Here is a 22,548-nt window from a genome sequence, read left to right on the forward strand (position 1 = left end):
GGGAGATCATATGATAGTTGTCTTTCTCCGATTGACTTATTTCACTAAGCATCATACCCTCTAGTTCCATCCACGTCGTCGCAAATGGCAAGATTTCATTTCTTTTGATGGCTGCATAGTATTCCATCGTATATAGAGACCACATCTTTATCCATTCATCTATTGATGGACCTCTAGGTTCTTTCCATAGTTTGGCTATTGTGGACATTGCTGCTATAAACATTCGGGTGCACTTGCCCCTTCGGATCACTAGGTTTGTATCTTTAGGGTAAATACCCAGTAGTACAATTGCTGGGTCGTAAGGTAGCTCTATTTTCAACTTTTTGAGGAACTTCCATGCTGTTTTCCAGAGTGGTTGCACCAGCTTACATTCCCATCAACAGTGTAGGAGGGTCGTTGGTACATTTTAACTGTTCAGATTTTTAGCAGGTTCTGCCCTATCTAGGTTGTTTGGGGGAAGGGAAAGAAATATGTGCATGCATTTATCAAGTCATTCATTTATTCCTACATTTGCCTTCCTTGACCTGGGTGTTCTGTGGGGGGATGTAAAGACTTAGTTTTAAGTTAGTTTAATACCACAACTTACCTTGTTGCCATGAATAGGCTTCAGGGGAGTCAGCCTCCCTGAAATTGTCTGGAAATCTGGAAGGGCATTTTTCTGGGGAGAGGATTCTAGAGCTTGGGTTAGGTTCTCAAAGAGATCTAAGGCTTCAAGCTGCAAGGATCCTTCTCATATGCGCAGAATGCCTTGTTGTGGACCTCTTTGTGGCTGATGTAGCTCCTGATGGGGGCTGTCACCCTGTGAAAGCAGGACCTGTTGGGTATTTCATGTGACTGCTTAGACTGGAAGCAGGTAACGCAGGCCATTCCTTACCGGGAAGAAGTGAGCGGAAGGGAAGGGGGAGCAGTGCAGGCTCCCTGGCAAGCATGGAAAGGACGAAGGGTTGACTTCGTTTTACTGAGGGTAAAACGCACCCTTCCCAAATGCTTGTGGGGTCCCATAATCTTGGAGAAAAGCGTTAGGGGCACAACTTCTGGAGCCAGACTTGCCATATTTAAGTCTTGGCTCTGCAATTTAGTAGTTGTGTGTATTTCAGCAAATTATGTAATTTCTGTGTGTCTCAGATGTCCTCATGTATCAAACTGGGATAATACAGTATTTGCATCATCAGACTGCTGTACAGATTAAGTGAGAGAATACAGAGTTCTAGGAGAGCATGTAGCACTTTGTAGGTGCTTAATAAATGTTAGCTTCAATATTGGAGATCGGAAGTTGTTCCTTAGTCATGGACAGTTGGACTTGTGTGTGCATGTGTTGGGTATTTTGTACCTGTCTCCCCAAAAGTCACCTGCTTTCAGCATTTGCACTTATGAACTGTTCCAAGTAAATTTTTGGTGCAGAAATGTCAAAGGATGAAAGAATATAGTCAGATATCCTTTTAGTAAAATAGAGTGGTCAGTGTTGTTGTCACAAAATGTTGCCTGATGAGGTTCTTGCCTTGAGGACTAACTGAATGCAAGTGTGGTATTTCCTTTCCATCTTTGGAAGTGTACTGCACAGGCTTTACTCCTGATTGCATCGAGGACGTGGTGGCTGAAGACCCCTGGTCCAAGACATCGCCTCTCTGATCAGTTCATCCGGCCTCTCAGGCTCCAGGGAGCGGCTGGCTGTCCTTCGCGCTCCTCCTCTGGTTCCTCTAATTCCTGGGAAATGTCTCCCTCCGTAGTTTTATTCTTTTTGTCATTGTGGGTGGAAGATGAGAAATTGCAAATTCTTTACTATATTCCATGAAATTAAAAACAAAACAAAACTGCAAAGATGGGGTCTTCAGACTTTTTCTTTTATACCCTCCTGGAAATGGTGTGGTACTTTGGGCCGTGCACTGAGGAAGTGGAAGGATGAGTCAGTGGTGATCGATTGCACTCCTGCACTTGTCGGTGAGGATAGGAGAGTGCAGTCACGATGGAATGTCACACGTGGAGAGCACGCGGAGCCATGTGTGCACTGTGAGGCCAGCTGTGTAAAATGCACATGTAAACAGTATTGCAGCCAGTACGTTAATGGTTCCCCCCTACCCCACCGGGTGAGGCGATGTTGTGTGATACCTAAATGTAATCATCTAGATGTTTCTCAATTTCTGAAATCTGTAACTAGCATGTATGGTTTTTTATTTTTATTTTTTTTTTAAAGATTTTATTTATTTATTTGACAGAGAGAGATCACAAGTAGGCAGAGAGTCAGGCAGAGAGAGAGGAAGGGAAGCAGGCCCCCTGCTGAGCAGAGAGCCCGATGTGGGACTCTATCCCAGGACCCTGAGATCATGACCTGAGCCGAAGGCAGAGGCTTAACCCACTGAGCCACCCAGGTGCCCGCATATATGATTTTTTAAAGCAAAGAAATCGTTTTGTCATTGGGGAGGGTATGTGCTTTGGTGAGTGCTGTGAAGTGTGTAAACCTGGCGATTCACAGACCTGTACCCCTGGGGATAAAAATATATGTTTATAAAAAATAAAAAATTAAAAAAAAAAAGAAAAGAAATTGTTTTGTGATATTGAAGCAGAGATTCCTTTTTAGTCAGTGTCACAGAGATACTGTTTACATGCTGTAACAGTCACCCACTTAAGGTCTCCCATTCCCGAGCTTTTGGTATATTCACAACGCCCTTCAGCCAGCACTCATCATCAGTTTAAGAACGTTGTCGTCACCCCAGGGGGAGGTGCTGTATGCATTTACCGTCTCTCCATTTCTCCCCACACCGCCCGGCCCTGGCATCCACTGATCTGCCTTCTCGGGATTTATCTGTTCTGGACATTTTAGACAAACAGCCTCAGGCCACAGGCGGGCCCTTGTGGCTGACTTCTCTCCGCATAAGGTGGTCAAGGTAAAGCTAATCTGCTTGCACCTTGGGGACTCCTAGGAATCCTGCTAATCCTTACTTTTATCACAGGGTAAAAATACATTGTTTTCTTTACTTCCAGACTTGGTTCCTTCAATTATGAGCAACTTGTTGAATCCAGATGCCATTTTCTCGAACAATGAAATGAGCCTGTCGGATATTGAAATCTATGGCTTCGATTATGATTATACCTTGGTGTTTTATTCCAAGCACTTGCACACGCTGATATTTAATGCTGCTCGGGACCTTCTCATCAATGAACACCGGGTAAGAGCTCAGGGATACTGCGGGCTTCCTCCTTCTTCCCTTAGACGTTGAAGAACAGCATTGAGCGGACCTGGCCTTGTGCCGGGATACAGACATCACTTAGTAAAGTGTTGTTAAATGAATGGGTAGATTTTGTTCCATTCCAGGTGACTCTATCTGGAAGATTTTATTTAACTACTTTTTTTTGAGGTTTGGTTGACCCACAAAAAGCTCTCTGTACTTAGTGCATATAACTTGATGAGTTTGGGGATGTGCATATGCATGAAACCATCACCTTCAAGGTCATAAACTTACCTCCCAGCGTTTCCTCCTGACCTCTTCATTATTATTGCTATTTGTGTGTGGGGGGGGGTGGCGGGGGGGCGGGTGAAGAACAGTTAACATAAGATTTACCTTCTCAGCAGATTTTGGTAATACAATATTGTTTGCTGTGGGTGCTGTGCTGTGTAATAGATCTCCAGAACTTGTTTATTTCACAGAACTGGAAATTTGTACTTGAAGATAGTTTTTTTAAAAAAAGATTTTAGTTATTTATTTGAGAGAGAGAGCGAGAGCGAACATGAACGGGGGAGTGGCGGGGGTAGGGGGCGGGGAGGGCAAGCAGATTCCCTGGGGGGCTCGATCCCAGGACTCCGGGATCATGACCTGATCCAAAGGCAGATGCTTAACCAACTGAGCCACCCAGGTGCCCCTGGAAGATAGTTTTTTTATTTTTTATTTTTTTAAATCTTTAGCTGTCTCTTTGACAAAAGACTCTCAAGTTAGGTGTTCGTGGAGATAGGCTACAGACTTCGTGTTCTCATTTCTCCCTGAGCAGTGACGCAGTTTCTTCCAGAGCTGATGAACTTGGCAGCCCGTTGAGTTCTGGTTAGAAGAAATCCCTCAAAGTCATTCCTGACTTGACTTGTTCTTAAGTATAGGACATTCGAATGTCTTCTGCTGCTGCATAGTATTGTTAAGGGCTTATAGTAAGGAAGGAAAAAGGAAACATGCAGAACCCGACATGCTTTCCTGTAGTGAAGTTTGAGTTCACATTTCAGGAGCCAGGATGAGACATCCTCAGGGGCCACCTGGATTAGTGCCCTTTTAGAACCCCACAGGACCCCGAGAAGTACAGCTCAGTAGTCTGTCTCAGACAGAGTGCGTTTACTGCAGGGGCACGCTCCTGATTGGAGGGGAACCGTGCTGTCCTCCTGCAACTTTCGCCACCCATCTCTTCTCTTTTCATTTCTCCCTTCGTGCATTACTTCAGCCTTTCCTAAGCCCCCTGCTGGGTGCCAGGTCCTGTCACAGAAGCAGGGAGCGTGAGGATGAGCACACAGGTCCCAACAGAGTCGTCCCCACAGGAACCCCAGTGGAGTCAGCCGTGGAAGCAGAGGAATTATGTGGCCACCTGCTGGAGGCCTCTCCCCGTATCTGCAGGAAGAGCTAGGGCTGTGGAGAGGCTATTTGGAGCAGCTTTCCCTGCCCGAGGGAACTGGGAAGCAATGACAAAGGCAGTAGTTCAGCAGAGTCTGGAAGGAGTTTGTCTGCAAAGTTGTGTTGGGGCGGGCAGACTGGTGGGTCTGAGAGAACTAACGTTGTATCCACTAGAGTAATGTTTTACACTACTGGGCTGTGTGTCATGTAGTCCAGCCTTTATGCCGTCCAAGATGTTTCTTCTCCCAGGCTGATCATTTGTAGTTTTTCAACCATTCTCATTTGGCCTCCTTTCTGGTCTTTTATCATCTTATTTACCCTTTTTGTGTGTGTGCTCTGGTTTATCCCTCTCATATGTGAGGCCCTGAACTGAAGATGCTACTGCAGGTGAGGCCTGACTGGTGTGGAATAGAGGGTGATCATCACCTCCCTGGTTTGGCATACCATACCTTTATTAATACTTCCAAAGTTTCCATTAGTTTTGGATCCTCACCATTGGATGCAGTGTATCAAATGATCCCCTCAGCTTTGGGTTATCAATGGATTTAATAAGCAGCTCAGTTTCTCCTCATGCAAAATGCAGAAATGGCATTTGCCGAAAATAACCTTCCCTTCTGTCTCTAAGCCAGCAGCCAGCTTTCTTTAGTTATGGCCACTTTCCCACATGCAGACCCATGTAGTCACTGGGCATCCAGCTGCACCTCTCTGTTTGTTCGAGAGACTCTTCTCTCCTGTCGAACAGGCAGACACCTCCCTTCACTGCGGGAGTGACAGCAGAATAAGGACGAGGCGGTCCCACTCTTGTGCCCTGTCTGCCAGCCCGAAGCATTTCTCCACTACCACCCCGCCAGGAGATGGAACCGAAGAGGTGTTGCACTGGTGCTGGCAGTCTAGTCCTCCGTCATCTGTGGCATTTGCTGTGACTTTGATATCACTTATAAAATGAAGGTCATTTTATTAACAGCGCCGTCTGTGGATTTCCTGCCAGGTGCTGAGCACACAGGTTCTAGAGCTTGACTGCTGGTGTTCAAATCCTGACTTTTCATCACTGACTGCTCAGGGTATCTTGAGAAACTGACCTCATTTCTCTGAGCCTCTGTTTCCTCTGCCATGAAATGGGCACAATGACTGTACTTTGCTTACAGTGTCATTGTCATAATTAAATGAGTTAATATACATAAAGTGCCTGGCAGGGAGGAAACACTCACTAAATGTTAGCTGTGACTAACATTGTTTCTCCGTGATAACCCTACAAATAGTCTCTGTTTTACAGGTGAGGACACTGAGGCTAATAGAAATGAGCTGGTAGTTCAAAGCCCACGAGATCAGTAGGAGGTAGAACCAGGATTTGAACTTAAATCTGTTTCCAAGGCATAAATGCTCTCTCCTTTATTCCTTGTTGTCCCTTGTGGGATTAATAACACCTTTCATTTATACCCTTTTGTTCATATGAAAATAGAATATTCATGAAGGTAAGAAATTTATGAAGATAAAAAATGTATGAAATTTGGGGGAAAAGAGAGATGACATAGGTGGGGAAAGAAGGTGCAATCATTATGATTAGAAAAGCTTCTGGATTTAAGATCACTGAAATTTCAGTCCCATTATGTCTGTTTGTTGCTTTGATAAAAGAGATCAGTCATAACACTAATTATATCAGGCATATTAATAGAGTCAATTATGCTTATGCAGATTTTTCTCTTGGTCTGATGAAACAAAATAATTCTTCCAAGAGGCATTTAATTTGGTGCCATTTTTCCTGCCAAAGTCTAAATGTACTTGTGGAGATGGGAAGACATCTGCTTTTGAGATGCAGTAATAGAACAGTAACTTTGCAATTTTGCAGCTTCCCAAAAAGCAAACGTAAAAGTTCGAGCCCCTTCTTAATTAGATTGTTTTTCTTCTTTTCTTTTCCTTTCCTTTTCTTTCTTTCTTTTTTTAAAAAGATTTTATTTATTTATTTGATAGAGATCATAAGTAGGCAGAGAGGCAGGCAGAGAGAGAGAGGGAAGCAGGCTCCCTGCTGAGCAGAGAGCCCAATGCAGGACTCAATCCCAGGACCCTGAGATCATGACCTGAGCCGAAGGCAGAGACTTTAACCCGCTGAGCCACGCAGGCACCCCTTCCTTTCCTTTTTTCCTTCCCTCCTCCCTCCCTCTCTTTCTTTCTTTTCTTAAGAAAAACAAGTTTTTAGGAATAGAACAATATAGGGTAATGATTGTATCTACATTTCCCTTTCATGGGTCCACCAAGGGATAGAAAGGGTGTTCTGGATTTCGCCCCCTAGATCCACATGCCCTCATCATTCTCTGGCATTGACATGTTTTCTAAATCCAGAGCCAGTGTCAGCCGTGACCCCTGCCATTCTTCTGTTTGCAGCAAACCCTATGGGTTCTCACTCTCTCTTCTTTGTTAAAATAAACTGTTAATTTTCAGAGAGTTTTAGGTTTATAGACAAGTTGTGAAGTTAATGGGGAGAATTCGTGTACCTGTATCCCAAGCCTGGTTCCTCCTCTTGTTCCCAGGTTACGTTACTGTGGCCCATTTATCACAACAAAAGGACCGTATGGATCCATCTTTATTAACTAAAGTCCTTCCGGGATTCTAGATTCCCTTGGTTTTTCCCTGATGTTGTGTTCCTGTTCCAGGGTCCCATCCCGGACTCCCCAGTTAAATTTAGCTGTCACATCTCCTTAGGCTTGCTTTGAGAGTTTCTCACAATTCCCTGGGTTGTGATGACCTTGACACTTGTGAGGAGTACTAGTCAGGCATTTTATGAGGATGCCTTCTCTTAGGATATGTCTGACATTTTTCCTGTGATTAGATGGGGTTCTGGGGGCCACTGTCACCATGTTCATGTCAAGGGTACATGTTGTCTGCATGACTTATCACCAGTGACATTGGCCTCTAGCACGTGGTTGAGGTCTGTGTTTAGGATCTCTGCCGCATGAAGTTACTCTTCCCCTTTCCATGTTCTGCTCTTTGGGAGGAGGTCCCTGTGCAGCTGTGAACTTTCTTCTCACTCATTCGTTTGTCCTAACTCTGTCCCCCTCTTCCCTACTGCCACCGTTCTGGTCCATGCCACCATCACCTTCCAGCTATGTGGCTCCTGGAGCCAAAACCTGCTTGAGCCCTCCTGGTGTGGTTGGAATGACAGAGAAGGCCTTCCAGTGTGCCCAGGCCCCTGTTTCTCCCTCTCTACCCACCCTGCCCTCACTTGGCTGTGGCGACACCAGTGTTCTCGCTGCTCCTTGAGCTGCTGGACCCTCCTGCCCTAGGCCTCTGCACCTGCATTTCCTTGGCTTTGGAACATCCTTCCTGGCCCCAGGCTATCTGAGGCCTGGCTCATCTTTTTTTTTTTTTCCCCCTCCAGATCTCTGAGCCCTTGCATTGCATTTGCTCTGTAGTCCTTCTCACCAGGAGGCCTTATGCTGGGTGTTTATGGTCAGCCTCCTTGTGGAGGAGTATAAATTTCTTAGGGGCGGGGACTGTCCGTCCTGTTTGCTGCCATACTCCCAGGCCCTGACACAAAGGACACAGTTGAGTGAGAATGTTGTGCTTGGTGTGCAATCACCACTTGGAGGCAAGTTGTTCTGCCCTCGCTTCACATTTTGGGAAGATTTTAGAGAACTTTGTTTTTGTGCCCTTCTGCCCTGCGTCTAGTAAGACTTATAATTTAGGCTACTTAAAATAACAACCTTAGAACTCTGAAAATCAAGGATTTCTAAGCATCTGGACCTCAGGAACTCATGGGCAGTGTTGTGACGTAGAGGTTACTAGCTGTCTCGAGAGCTCTGTCACTCGCCAGAAAGGGGGCACTCGGGCCAGCCGCAGAGCTGTAGGAATGACCCCCACACTGGGAGCCCCTAGCTTCTCCTGGGTTCTCCGCGGTGTTCCACTGTGAGCTCTGCCTGGAGCTGTGAGGGACGTTACTCTAGCACTTCGCTCTCCCTTCGTTGCCACACACTAGCCGGCTCAGAGTGTGCTTGGCATAAGAACAAATCCAGGTACTGAGGGAAACTAGACTGGGCCTCAATAAGAAGAATTTTAATAAAAATCCCTAGGCAGTTCTTTTTTTATCTTTTCATACTCTTTGTTCTGCTTTTAGAGACACCGGTAATCTTCATGTTACATTGAGTGAGCCCTCTTTTTGAGGCTGGTGGAAGGTTTCTCCACTCTGACAAGTCCAGAAAATCTAGCCGTAGGCCACTGGAGAAAGTGTAACCTCCTGGCTGGTGGGAGGAGCTCTGGCTTCCTCGACGGGATGTCGCCCTTGACGGTTATTCCTAGAGACGGATGCCGTGCGTGTGTATGTGTGTATGTGTGCCTGTGTGTGTGTGTGTGTGTGTGTGTGTCTGTCTGTCTGTCTTTCTGTGTTGGAAAGGGGCCTACCATGAGGACTTGATCAGCTGTATGGAAAAACACAATTTAGAGGCAGGAGTGGAACATAGAAATCGCCCCAGTCCAACCATTTCATTTTCCATAGGAAGGACGGGGCTTGGAGGGGTTAAGAGACTGGCCTGAAGTCCTCTGGGGGAGTAGTAGAGGCTAGCACCATGGATCTAGAAGCCCAGGCCCCCAGTTCCGTGTCCAGCAAAGCAGCTCCATGGCATTGCGCCCTTGCTACGGGCTAGAGACAGCCCCACTGCCTGCCTGCATTATATTATTTTTATAAATTTTTAAAATTTTTTGAAGATTTCACCTTTTTTTTTTTTTTTGGAAAGATTTTATTTATTTATTTTTATTTGACAGAGAGCACAAGTAGGCAGAGAGGCAGGCAGAGAGAGAGAGGAGGAAGCAGGCTTCCTGCTGATCAGAGAGCCTGATGCAGGGCTTGATCCCAGGACCCTGGGACCATGACCTGAGCTGAAGGCAGAGGCTTTAACCCACTGAGCCACTCAGGCACCCCAAAGATTTTACTTTTAAGTAATGGCTACAACCCAACGTGCAGCTTGAACTTAACAACCCCAAGACTAGAGGTCTCAGGCTGTACCGGCCGAGCCAGCCAGGTGCTCCCCTATATGCATCCTTTGACTTAGCTTCTCTGCTTCCACCCACGGTAAGACTCTTGGCATCCTTACTTTGGGAACGAGAAAACTGTCCCTCAGCAAGTGACCTTACCGAGGTCACCCAGCTAGCACATGGTAGGACTGGGATGCGATGCCTCATCCCGCATCCCTGGAGCCTGTTCGTTGTGACGACAGTGTCCATGGGGCCCTTCCAGCTGCCTCTGTCCGTTCTCCACATTGTCTGCCATGTCGCTGGTTCCCTGGGAAAACACCGTGTGTCTGTCAGGAGTGGTTTCCCAAGACCACCCAGCTCTGGGGCCTGTGGTCGGTACGTGGTTGTCTCACTGTGCTGTCTGTGCCCTGCAGGGGGCGTCCAGACAGGTCCAGAAAGAGCCGCCAGACTTCTAGTAGTCGGTGTTCAGACTGCTCTGTCTCGAACTCACACACCGTCTCTCAGCCGCAGTGGCTGCCCTGCGCTCATCACCACAAATCCACAGAGCAAACTCACTGGGCCCTCTGAGGTGGCAGGTCCCGCCCTCTCGGGAGCGAGGAGTGTCCAGAATGGAGACTCAGGGTTTGTTCTGTCAGAGTGGATTGCAGGTTGGGGTGGACTTGGGTGTGACACGGGCCTGCAGTCAAGCACTGGCCCGAACATGGTCAGTCTTTGTGAGCCTGGGCAGGTTCCTTGACTCTACTTCTCAGATGACTCAACAGTCCAAGGCCACGAGGTGCCGCACCCCCGCCATGCTGGTGCGGTGAGGAGTACATGGGAGAGCGTTGCAGAAAGTGCAGAACGGTGTGGCCCAGGACTCCTTAAAACCACCCCTGTCGGGAGCATTTAAACTTCTCCCCCGTGTCCTACCCGTCCCTCAGCACTCCCAGGTTTGGGAGGAGACTCCAGAGGGGTGCGGACCCATGGCCTCCCTTTGGGAGGCATGACCATGGTGCCCTGTGCAGGGTTCTGGGGATGCGAGTGTGAAGTCTGTCCGTGAAAATGCAGAACTGTACACGGTGTTCATGATTCTTGGAAACGCCTCCGAGTGGAAATAGCATTTGGTGATTTCTTGGCATGCATGGCAGGTGTTAGATAAATGAGCTCAGCTGTGACATTTGAGTCAGCATTCTGTGCAGCTTGAACACTTGTGCGTGCCGTTCAGCCTGGTGGGCGCGGGAAGTGTTCCCACGCAAACGTGACCCTGGCCATGAAAAGTTAGTACTCTTGGGCAAAGAGGTTCTGCGCCTCTTGGTAGCTGTTAAGGCTTTTTTTTTTTAAGTGGGGGAGGGGCAGAGGGCGAGGGAGAGAATCTTAAGCAGGCTCTACACCCAGCACAGAGCTGGACATGGGGCTCGATCTCACAACCTCGAGATCACAACTTGAGCTGAAAGCGAAAGTTGGATGCTTAACCGACTGAGGCACCCCCAGCTGTCTAGATTTTTACTTAAGTGGTTTACGCTGTGATTGGAAGGAAGATCCTGGTGCCACAGCCTCTCTAGACTCAGGAGTACTCTTCTGTCCTACAGGTCTGTCCAGGGGCAGAGGGGAGAGGGGAGAGCAGGGGAAGAGGCCCAGATCTGATTCTGTGCCTCACCGCATCCCAGCGGTGTGGCCCGGCCACCCTGTGTCTGTCTGTGCCTCTGGTGTCCTGTCTGTAAAATGGGAATGGGAGAGCCTGTGTGCAGTAGCAGCACACAGCGTGCTCTGTACCTCGGTACTACTGGCAGGGGAACCAGTGTTCTAATTTTGAGATTGGGAGAGAGAGAAGGACTTGAATGCCTAGCCTAGTAGATAAGAACAGAGCTGGGGTTTTTGCATAGTTTGAGGAATGGTTTGATAACTGGAACTCAGAACGAGTGACACGTTCTGAGTCTGAGTGTTGGAACAGTAACAGGCTGCCACATGCTGAGAGAGGTGGCTCTTGAGGCTGAACCTAACAATGGGGAGTCCTTCCAGCCCTTGGTGGGTGAGCTGCAGCCGACTGTCCAGATGAGAAAAGCAAAGAAAGCTGTATGGAGGGGGCCCCCCTCTGAAAAGTTTTCAGCTTGGTCTTCATGAAACCTGGTGGTGGGGCCATGCAGGGGCTGATACACCGAGCTGCTCAAATGTGAGCTGAATGGATGGTTGGTGACGTGTTGGGGAAACTGTGCTTCTAGGAGAGGGGACGTTCCAGTTCCTCTTCATCGCTGCCTTAAATACAGTCGGAGGAGGTGGATGCAGATGTGTTTCTGGGGAAAATAGGGGTCCAGGGGCAGAGGGAAGGGGTGGGTGGGGGCAATTAAGATGAGAAAAGCTGGGGCCAGGGGTGAGGCCTTCCCTGTGCTTGGGTAGATGAACCGGAGTGGGGTGGAGGGAAGGCTCCGTGACCAAGAGCTCTGTACTTGGGCCAGAAGCACACGGCCAAGCTGCGGTCTGTCCTCACCCCATCTTCCCGCCAGAGTGTGTCCGCCACCTCAGCTTTTGTTCAGGGACCCATTCTGGACGCTATCTTGAACTTAGTTCGTTTTTAGCTAAAAATAATTCCTTTCTTTTTTCTTAGTATCCGGTGGAAATCAGGAAGTATGAGTATGACCCAAATTTTGCAATTCGTGGACTTCATTATGATGTGCAGCGGGTAGGTTTCATCATCGTGTTTTTCTACATTTTAATGGAGTTTGGGAATAACGTACTCTCGGCGCTTTGCTGAACACAGAAATTGATTTTAAATTCTATTCCTTGGGGCCGCAGAACTGAATTACTAAAAAACATCTTTGGATAAAGCCTTTTGCAAATGACTGTATTAGAAAAAAAATGAATGCATTTAGCTACTTGGAAGATACTCCTTATTTTTAGAAGCCGTTTTTGGTGTTCTGAGGAGCAGCCCGTTGTCCTGTTGTTTTTGCAGATCAGTCGTTTCCTTAACAGACTGCACAGTGCTTTTTTTTTTTTTTTAAAGATTTTAATTATTAGAGAGAGTGCACTCATGTGCTTGCGCATGAGCATGGGGGAGAGAGAGAAGCAGACTCTCCACTGAGCAGGAAGCCTGAGGTAGGGGGCTCCATCCCAGGACCCCTGGGATTATGAACTGAGCCAAAGGCCGACGCTTCGCTGACCCAGCCCCCTGGCGCCCCCACAGTGCTTTAATCAACAAGCAGACCTGTCCAACACGTACACTGTGCCTCTTTGCTACGTCCAGCTGGTGTTGCTAGGATTTATGAGGCCCCCTGAAATTCTCATTAAATATGCGGCTTGCCATCCGTTATTCACCTGCGTGTGTGTTTATGTTTTTGAAGGCAGTGTTGATGAAGATTGATGCTTTCCATTACATCCAGTTGGGAACCGTCTACAGGTAGGCGAAAGAGGAGGTAAATTTAATTGACTCACAATAACCAAGTGGCTTTGGGTTTTAAGACCCACTGACGGCCTGGTGATGAAGAGGGTTGTAGTGTGTGTATTTGTGATTTATTCTCTCATTCATTCAAGAACATTTACTGGGGCCCATTATGCCAGATCTGAGGGGTTTGGCTTACAAGGATGCCCCAGGGAGCTTCGAGTGTAAGTTGGAAGCCACATGAATAAACCAGTGACTGCAGTCCACAGTGACCAAGGCAATGATGATGTTTAAACCATTAGGGGGCGCTCTGGAGGGGGTTCTGGGGGAACATAGGCTCTTTAGAGGTGCCCATCTGCCAGTTGAGTGAGGGTCCCAGAGCTGAGGTTTTGGGTGGGGCGGGAGGCTGGGGTGAGGCAGTGGGTTCTTGCTCCCACCATGGCAGTTGAGTAGTTTGGATATTAAGGACCCCCCTCCCCCGCCCCATGTATTAGAATTAGTAGAAGCACTTAGCTCAGTTCAGAATCTTTGTCACTTTGAAAATGAAGGATTTTACCTTTTCTAATTCTTGAATTTGGGGGGGATTTAGGAGTGTGGTTATTGTACCTTAAAAAGAGGTGTGCCTGTCTTAGCTTCTCCTTTCACAAACTCTTCATTAAAATTAATGTTTTTCTGTCCGACTTAAACACGCACACTGTTCCCGATACTTGGATACTGCTGAGAGCGTCGTGGCAGACCACAGTAGCCCTCTGTCCCCCCTCCCCACCCAAGCCCTTACACTCTTCAGTTTTTTCTTCACATCATTCTTCCTATTTCTAAATACTGTGTTCATACTTGTCTTTCCTAATTTATTAATTCTGGATGTTGTCTCTGCTACGGGGCAGGACTGGGTGTGCGCGCACGTCCCACTTCTGCGGGCTCGTGCTTGTCCGTGAGTGTCGGCTGGTTCCTCCGTCCTCGGGCGTCGTTCGCGTCATGACTCCGCAGGTCTCGTTCCTTCTGACCCGTGTCATGTCCAGTGACCGCCCTCCTCCTTGTACCGTGCTTGCTTGTTCTCAGATTTGTTTTCTGTAGAGGTGTCCCGAGTTTTTTCTAAATGTTCCATCACCGGTATCATCCATGTATTTATTTCCAACAATTCAAATGTCTTAGATACACTGTCAGTTACTTTTTTTTTTTTTTTAAAGATTTTATTTATTTGACAGACAGAGATCACAAGTAGGCAGAGAGGCAGGCAGAGAGAGAGAGAGAGGAAGGGAAGCAGGCTCCCTACGGAGCAGAGAGCCTAATGCGGGGCTCGATCCCAGGACCCTGGGATCATGACCTGAGCCAAAGGCAGAGGCTTTAACCCACTGAGCCACCCACGCGCCCCCACTGTCAGTTACTTTTGTGTTTAATTGGCTACTCCTTCTGCTCTGACCTTCCCTGATGGCTTGTCCTGGGGCTTGGGTTTGCCTCTTTCTCCACTCCCCGATGCCCGTCTCTTCCTCTCTCTGGCTCTGCTCCCTCATTCTGCTGGAGCACATCCCCCAGAGCTGCCCGGTGCCTCTCAGAGCTGAGCCTTTCTGGGGGGCTGTGGCGGCTAATCAGTTCTTCACATTGGTGTCCCTTGCAGGCCCCTGTTCTTAGTTTGCTAAGCCAGAAGCCCCCTTTTCATCTGCTACTTGTCTTCCACAAAGGTGTTGAAAGGTCCTGTCTGCTGATTCCTTGCTCTCATATCCTTTCACTGTTTGAGGAGTTTATTCTTTTTTTCTTTTTTTTTTTTAAATTTAAGAGAGAGCTTGTGTGTGCAAGCTGGGTGGGGGCCCAGAGGGAGAGAGAGAGAGAGAATCCTATGCAGGCTCCATACCCAGCATGGAGCCCAATGAAGGTCTCAGTCTCACGACCCTGAGATCATGACCTGAGCTGAAATTAAGAGTCAGGTGCTTAACTGACTGAGCCCCCCAGCATCCCTGAGTAGTTTATCCTTTTACTATCATTTTAATGGTGTTTCAGGAAGGAAAAGAGGTGGTGTTGATGAAAATAATAATATTTGTAATAATAAATAGCAACGAGCAGATATGAAGTCTTGCTACAGCATAGACACTGTCATAAGTGTTTTATTTGTGTTCACTTATTTGATGCTTGAAATAACCTTATGAAGTAGGTGCTGGTATTAGGCCCAGAGATGTTAAGTAACTTGGCCAAGGCCACACAGAAGTAGAATTCCGACCCAGGTGGTCTGGTTCTGCCCTTAGCCTACATGCAGCATGGTTTTGTACAGATTAGGTTAATGAAATCCTTCACAGGTGTCTTGAATCTTTTCCTCATCTCTGTTCCTGCCATCAGCTCCCTGGCTCAGATACTTAATCCTTTTCTCTAGGGCCCTTGCAGTTTCCTGCAGTGCGACCTATCCTGGACATTGTTGCTGGACTGATGCATCTAAAGCATTGCCCTCAACAGACCCTCTCTCCTGCGATCCTGGATGGCTCCCACTGCCTAGAGAATGGAGCCCAAACCTCTTGGGTTTCCCACCAACCTTCTCTAAACCCATACCCTACTTTTCTTCTACACACAGCCTTTCACTTCCTGGATCAGTTAAGAGTCTTGGTTACAGGAATGGAAACCCCCGACTCAGACTGGGTTAACCAGAAATACAACAGTGGCTCACCTGTGGTGCGGCCCAAGGGACAGTGCCCATTACAGGCATGTCTGGTTCCAGGGGCCAAATTGATGTTGCCAGAACTCTTTCCATCTGTTGACTCTCTTCCTCTGGGTTTGCTCCAGGCATGCCCCTCCGCCGGAGACCCCTGGCAACACCCTTGGCCCGAGGTCAACAGGAGCAGGGGACGGTCTCTTCCCAGCAGTTACAGCCAATCTCAGCGTGTGTGAGGCAGTTGCACACAGCACATCTGTTCCTCTCCTCTGAGCTCTCCTTTCCCGGTTGCCATCTGCTCCTGCTGCCGTTCCGCCAGGGCGCACTCTTCCTTCCTTGCTGCTGCTTTAGATCTCCCCCATCCTTCCTTCAGGGCTGGCTGGTGCTGAGGCCTCACCCTCTTCTCGGCCCAACGTGGTCTGTTCCTTCTCTTCTCAGACCACACAGTCCTATGGCTCCTAATTGTCTTGTTTCTTCTGTAGGTAAGTTTTCCATCGTGTTAGGGAGTATGGACAGGGCTAGGTGGGAGAAGCCAGCTGAGGCACTGGAAGGAAAAGGAATCTTCGTGTTCAGGTCCTGGGAAGGTCACTGTGGTCACAGCGCTGAGGGGTGTGGCGGGCTGAGGCGGGCTGGGGCAGCGTGAGTGCGCACGTGGGCTCTGGAGTCCCACTTCCTCAGCCTGGGCCCTGGCCTCACTGCTCCCGTGCAAGCAGCTTCTTGACCATCCTGAACCCTTGGTTTGCTCCCCTGTAAAATTGGCCTGATGCTCTGATGGGCCCAGGGGTGGCTTGTCGTGTAGACCAGGGTATGCCTGGAGCAGGAGAGGCACGCCGAATGTCACCGCCTCTGCCTTCCCCTGAAAAGCGGTACGGATGAGCTCTTGGCAGGGCAATGCCCCCTCCTCAGCCTTGCCCGTCTGACACCTGCCGTCAGGTGGGTCCCCAGCTCCTCTGTCAGGTTGGATTTTGTGTTGGGGGCTGTGGAGCCAATGGCACAGGGCAGAGGGGGAGGCAGACTGGCTGTGTCCACAGCCCCATTTTGTACCCACGATTTAAGTTCTGACTGGGGATCTAGGGGAAGCCCACGCTTGTTCTCCTCGCAGGCACACCGGCAAGGCTTTGCTAGCGCCAGCTGTATACTCCTCATCCAGTCTCGGTTATGCCTGGAGGCAGGTACAATTTTCGTTCCCCATTTTAAAAATGACGCTGAGACCCAAAGAGGTTCCATTGCTTGTCCAGGTACTATTCTTACCAATGACGAAAGCTGGGATTTGAACCCCAGGCAGACTCTTCAGATCTGTGCTCCTAATGTTTGTATTTCTTACAGCCACATGGGGCCACGTAAAGTACTTTGCGTTTTGATCCTCGCACTGGTTGAGGCTGCATCCGGGTGCGGCTGGCCGTGGCCCAGAGCCTGGGGCCCGGTCCCGTGGGCTGCTGCACCCGTGGGCACACCTCCTGCGGGTTCCCACTTGCCGGAGCGGACTCCTCTCACCTCTCACCTCACCGCTGCTTTTGAGTTGACATTCAGTCGTGACCGGGGCAGCCTGGGAGACTGTGAACCTGGGTTAGGGCAGGGCCTCGTGTGGGGGCAGGAAAATGACTCACCCAGCAGAGTTCTTCTACTTTTTATAGTTTCCTTCTAGGTGTTAGAGACTTAGGCGGGTGCACACCTGAGCAGGAGCTCTGCCCCCAGGTCACTGCCCAGAATGTTCAGGAAGTACAAGGCCTCCTTTGTTTTCAAAGGCTGGAAGTTGTAGCAAGTTAATGAAGATGGGGGGAGAGGCAAAATACTCATGAATCCCCGGGGGTATTTTTGAAAGTTATAGACGGGCGGAGAACAGAAGGAGGCTGAAATTATATTTTCATTCTACTTACATATCAAGTATAAATTACATTTTGTATGTATTTTAATGCTGTCCTGGTGATTTTATAAGATAAGCAGCCTGTTCGCATTAGGCTCGCAGCGCGTCATTCGTTCCCCCACTGTCTGTGGTGCTGGGTGGACTTTCCGTCATTCCTTCTGTGACCTCCTTGCCACGGATGTCTTGTTTCTCAAGCACCTTCCCTAGAGAAGCAGCTGGGAACAGACGTTTTTCTCCGTGACGCTCTGGAGTGGGCAGTGCCAGGTGAGGAGACGTGAGAGCTTTCAGTCCCCAGCAAGGGGCACCTGCTCACGGCACCGGCGGCAGGGTCGCTCTTCCTCCAAAATTTATCTTTCCCTTCCTGGAGGAGCTGGATTCATTTGCAGATTCTCCCGCAGCTTCCGGACACAGGCAGAGGGCAGATGTTACCCTGGCTTTTTAATAGGTGAAGAAACTGGCCTGGACTGTCACATAGCCTTTGGGATCATCCCTCCCGGAGGTGGCTCCCAGGCTTCCTGCCTGTGTCTTGGGGTTTAGTCCACCCGAGCCTCATGAGTGGTTTTTCCCACCTTTGCACTGACCTTCTTAGGTCAGAGTGTCAGCTGGTAGAAGGATGATCGAGATAAAGCTAGCTTTTCTCTCCCTGATGTATTAAAACAAAAATGGAAACATAGACCCGACCCACCCCAAAGCAAACCCTACCCCCAAAGCAAAGGGAGGCCATGTACTTTGTTGAGATGGGCAGTGTGACATCAGTGGTTGAAGAGCCTGGGCCCCTAGAGCCAGAAAGCCTGGGGTCTGGTCCTGTCCCACCACTTTAGTGACCTTTGTAAGATATGTGACCTTTCTGGGCCTCAGTTGCCTCTGCTGGGAAATGGGAAGATGTTAGTGCTTCCCCCCTAGGATTGCTGAGAAGTAAGTGAATGACTGTGTGGAGTTCACACCTGGCATCCCTAGTAGGTGTTATTTTTCCTGCTTTTGTTACCCACGGAATCCTGGTGGTGGTAGTGGCAGCAGCACCTTCTTGCCTGTTACTTGTAGCCATTACCTGTGGCACATCTCGCCTCCTCGTGACAGTTACATCTTGCACCTGGGCTGAAAAATCCCAGCAGTTGCCCGAGGTCTGAAAGTCACTGCTCTTGCTAGTTGAGTCTAACTGCACCGCCTGTGATTTTTCCAGAGGCCTCAGTGTTGTTCCCGATGAAGAAGTCATTGAAATGTACGAGGGGTCCCACGTGCCTCTGGAACAGATGAGCGACTTTTATGGAAAGGTAATGAGAGATTATTTATTTAAAGCAGTCTGTCAGCAGACACGGCCTGGTAAACTTAGAATCTCTCTGAGCGCCTCTGTGGAACTGACAAGGGACTTTGGGACTGTTTCAGGACTTTGGGCCCAGGATTTGAGAGGCTGGTATGGTGGCATCTCTCCTAGGCCCCTCATGATTCCCCTTTCTTAGCTCTTTCCTTCCTACCTGATGATGATTCTTTTTTTTTTTTTTTTTTTTTTTAAAGATTTTATTTATTTATTTGACAGAGAGAGATCACAAGTAGGCAGAGAGGCAGGCAGAGAGAGAGGGAAGCAGGCTCTCTGCTGAGCAGGGAGCCCGATGCGGGACTCGATCCCAGGACCCTGAGATCATGACCTGAGCCGAAGGCAGCGGCTTAACCCACTGAGCCACCCAGGCGCCCCTGATGATGATTCTTAATACCTTCCTTGCACCGGCCCCTGTCTACAGCCCCCTACCCCAAGGGATGTCCCCACTTTATAGATGAAGTCAGGGCAGCTGTAGTTGCCTTCCTGAGATTGAGGACAGCAGGTCACCCTGGCCTTGAAGGGAAGTTTCTGTTTCTCTGACTTTTGTGGTTCTCTTTGCTTTCTGAATTTTTGCACATCTTATTAGGAGCACTCTTATTTACACTGTCAAAATGCAACAGAAGCTGCCCAGTCTGGTAAACTTGGGGTTACTAACTGCAGACATTCAGAGAAAGGCTCTTTCGCAGGCTCACACATGGCTGTGTGGGGGCACTCACGTTCAGGAGAGCTACATGGTTTTCTGTGCCATTCCATGGGCAGTAGTCTATTTGACGGCTTCCCTCTGGGTTTGACAAGAGAGTGTGAGCTGGAAGTGAGAATGTGAGAACAGGAATGTGAGAGTGATTAGATTTTTGGGGGGGAAAATCAGAGCATTGCCTTGGATTTCCCGGTTATGCTTAAGAGTACGATGTCAGCTCTGTGGGGAATGATGAGAAATAAGGTGAACGCTTCTACTTTGCTATTATTAGAACTGTCCTTGGGGTGCGGGATCCAGATGTTGATGACCAGAACCCCCCCGGGGAAATGTCCCGTCTGGTTCTGCTGTGGTGTTGGCCTCCGTTTCTGACTCTGTCCACCCTGCCTGCAGAGTTCTCATGGAAACACCATGAAGCAGTTCATGGACATCTTCTCCCTGCCAGAGATGTCCCTCCTGTCCTGTGTGAACGAATACTTCCTCAAGAACAACATTGACTATGAGCCTGTGCATCTGTACAAAGACGTAAAGGTGAGAGGCAGTGGTGCCACATCTCACACAGGGTTTTAGCAGAAGGGACAGCATTGTTAGCCTCCTTGGGCTGGGCATTTGCCTGGGATCTCTTTTATTTATGGTTTTACCATGAAAATTGTTAAGAACAATCTTACATCAGGACAATTGGAAGTCAGTGTAACTTTGTGTTAAAGGAAGAGAGCGCTCATATTGCAGTCGGGATTTCTAATTCTTGCTGACTGAAGCCAGCCCCGGTGCATCTGGTCAGAGAGGTGGCTGGTGGCTGAGGTCCAGCCTGAGCCTGCCTGTGGAGGGGGTGACTTCACACACAGGCTACAGCCCTGGGAACTGCTGTTGCTCAGAGCAGGCTTTTCTCTTGTACACGGAGGTTCCATGCAGGCCTTCCCAGGCCCTGCAGAAGCTGTGGGAAGACCCATTTGGAGAGGTGGATAGACAGCTGTGAAACTTACATGCAGATATACGCACATCATTTGTGTAACTTTGTATTTGTGTATGTTGATTTGTGTTCACATGTGTTTATATTCTTTAAACTCTGCACTTTTTTCAGAACTTAAAAATGTGTTCATGTATTAATTTATACTAACAATACACATGTATATCACATACATGTATATATTAATAAGTGTGTATTTTTATGTATATATTTATATATGTAATATGTATTATTTAAGTACTTATATTTTTAAGAGATCTGTATTTATGTACTGCAATGTTTTTACTATATGTTTATGAGTAATTTTAAGTTTCGACTGCCTTAAATCATGGGTTTTGGGAAGATGGTGGATGAATTCTCATTTCTCAATAATAGTCTGTTTTTTTTTTTTTTTAAAGATTTTTATTTATTTATTTGACAGAGAGAGATCACAAGTAGACAGAGAGGCAGGCAGAGAGAGAGAGGAAGGGAAGCAGGCTCCCTGCTGAGCAGAGAGCCCGATGTGGGACTTGATCCCAGGACCTTGAGATCATGACCTGAGCCGAAGGCAGCGGCTTAATCCACTGAGCCACCCAGGCACCCCTCAATAATAGTCTGGTATTATTTGAACTAAAATTGAGTAGTTTCTATTCTCCTTTTTGTGTGCACAAATGCTTTATCTTTAAGAATCTTTATAATATCAAAATATCAAATATATCAAATATCAAAAATATCAAAGATATTAAGTATCTTTAAGAATCTTTAAGTATCAAAAAATAAATAAAAGAACCACTTGTAGTTATATGACCCTTGCAGTCATGAGGAGAGCTGTTTACCAGATGCTGCCAACAGAGAGCATTTAGGTCTATTCCTGGCTCTGGCTTTCAGAGAGCTTCATGCATATAACTAATTAAGTTCTCACAATCAGGTCTGGAGGTAGGTGCTATTATTCCTCTCATTTTACAGATAAAGGTATTAAGGCACTGAGAGGTTGAGTCACTTGCCCTGAGTCACACAGCTAGTAAGTGGTAGAGCCTAGATTTGCAGCCGGGAAGATTGGCTCTGGCTTGCTCTATGAACCCCTGCTTCTCCCGATGTGAGTTTGAGACAAGCCTGTGCCTGAGGTTGAGTTTGTAGTCGGAGGTGCTCACGCTTGGTGGCGATCTACCAGTTTTTGAAGGCTGATGGTCCAGTTTTGCCTGCAGCCCAGTCCCCTGCTGTTTCCCCCCGGAAAGTTTCCGTGTGCCTCCAGGAGAGCCACCTCTGCGGTGGACCTGCTTAGTGCCCCCGCCAGCGGCGCTGTGCTCCGACCCCCGCCAGGCGTCGGGCTGCTGTAGCCTGCGGCGGCCGGTGAGCGGCTCACGGCCTCCTCTTCCCTGTCTGTCAGCCGCACCACGTCTCCGCCTGAGTCAGCATCTCGCTGACCACTCCTCACCTCACTGAATGGAAGAAGAGCTGTCATTGGTCTCGGCCTCTTTTTCTGGAGGAGAGAACCTGCTCTTGGGGTCTAGGGTGGGCGCACGGATAAAAAGAGCCATAATTCCCCTTGTCCAGATGCCCCGTAGTCATCAGTTCGTGAGACTGCCTAGAAATTGCCATTTACCCTGTGGAATTTTATTCAGAATTGTTCTCACAAGTTACCTCCCTCCTCTGTGACCCTGCTGCAAACTGCCACTGTCACCATGGAAACCTAAGCGTTGGCCGCCTGTGTGAAATGGCCCAGCACTGAGATTTCATCTGGTGTTCAGCCGGCCAGGCTTCTAAAGACAGACATCGTCGCAAATGTCGCTTTTCTTGTCACTCAGGCTGTCTCACGGACCGTCCCACTGATTAGAAGCCTCTCTTTTGACAGGATTCAATTCGAGATGTGCACATCAAAGGAATCATGTACAGCGCGATCGAAGCAGATATTGGTACGTAGCCAGCACTGTCGCGAGGGCCGCCTCAGCCTGTCCCTCTCCCGGGCCACGAGCGGCTGTCGTTGTCATTCCCAGTGGCGACCCGGGGCTCAGCGCCTCCGGCTGGTGCAGCGTGAGGACCTTGCTTCCTCGCACCTCGGACGTCCCCCTCCCCTTTGTCTCAGGACTCGACCTAATCCTGACCCAGAAAGACAGGCGCTGGCCGTGGCAGGCAGGTCCGTAGTATGTTCCCATGGACCGAGGTGGCGGAGTCCTGGTCCCTGAGGTTCCAGGCACTG

At 48.5% G+C, this 22,548-nt stretch overlaps 1 protein-coding gene across 1 annotated transcript in view; it reads left to right on the plus strand.

The window, feature by feature from the left end:
* NT5DC3 (5'-nucleotidase domain containing 3) overlaps positions 1–22,548 on the plus strand; it is a 58,538-nt gene that overhangs the window by 19,734 nt on the left and 16,256 nt on the right. Inside the window, exons 2-7 of the mRNA XM_032346574.1 lie at positions 2,980–3,164; positions 12,127–12,201; positions 12,860–12,915; positions 18,577–18,667; positions 19,799–19,936; positions 22,204–22,264. Coding sequence (XP_032202465.1) covers positions 2,980–3,164; positions 12,127–12,201; positions 12,860–12,915; positions 18,577–18,667; positions 19,799–19,936; positions 22,204–22,264 — 606 coding nt within the window. The remainder of the gene's footprint in view (positions 1–2,979; positions 3,165–12,126; positions 12,202–12,859; positions 12,916–18,576; positions 18,668–19,798; positions 19,937–22,203; positions 22,265–22,548) is intronic.

The sequence above is a fragment of the Mustela erminea genome, chromosome 6, assembly GCF_009829155.1.
Source record: "Mustela erminea isolate mMusErm1 chromosome 6, mMusErm1.Pri, whole genome shotgun sequence".
Taxonomy (NCBI): Eukaryota; Metazoa; Chordata; class Mammalia; order Carnivora; family Mustelidae; genus Mustela; species Mustela erminea.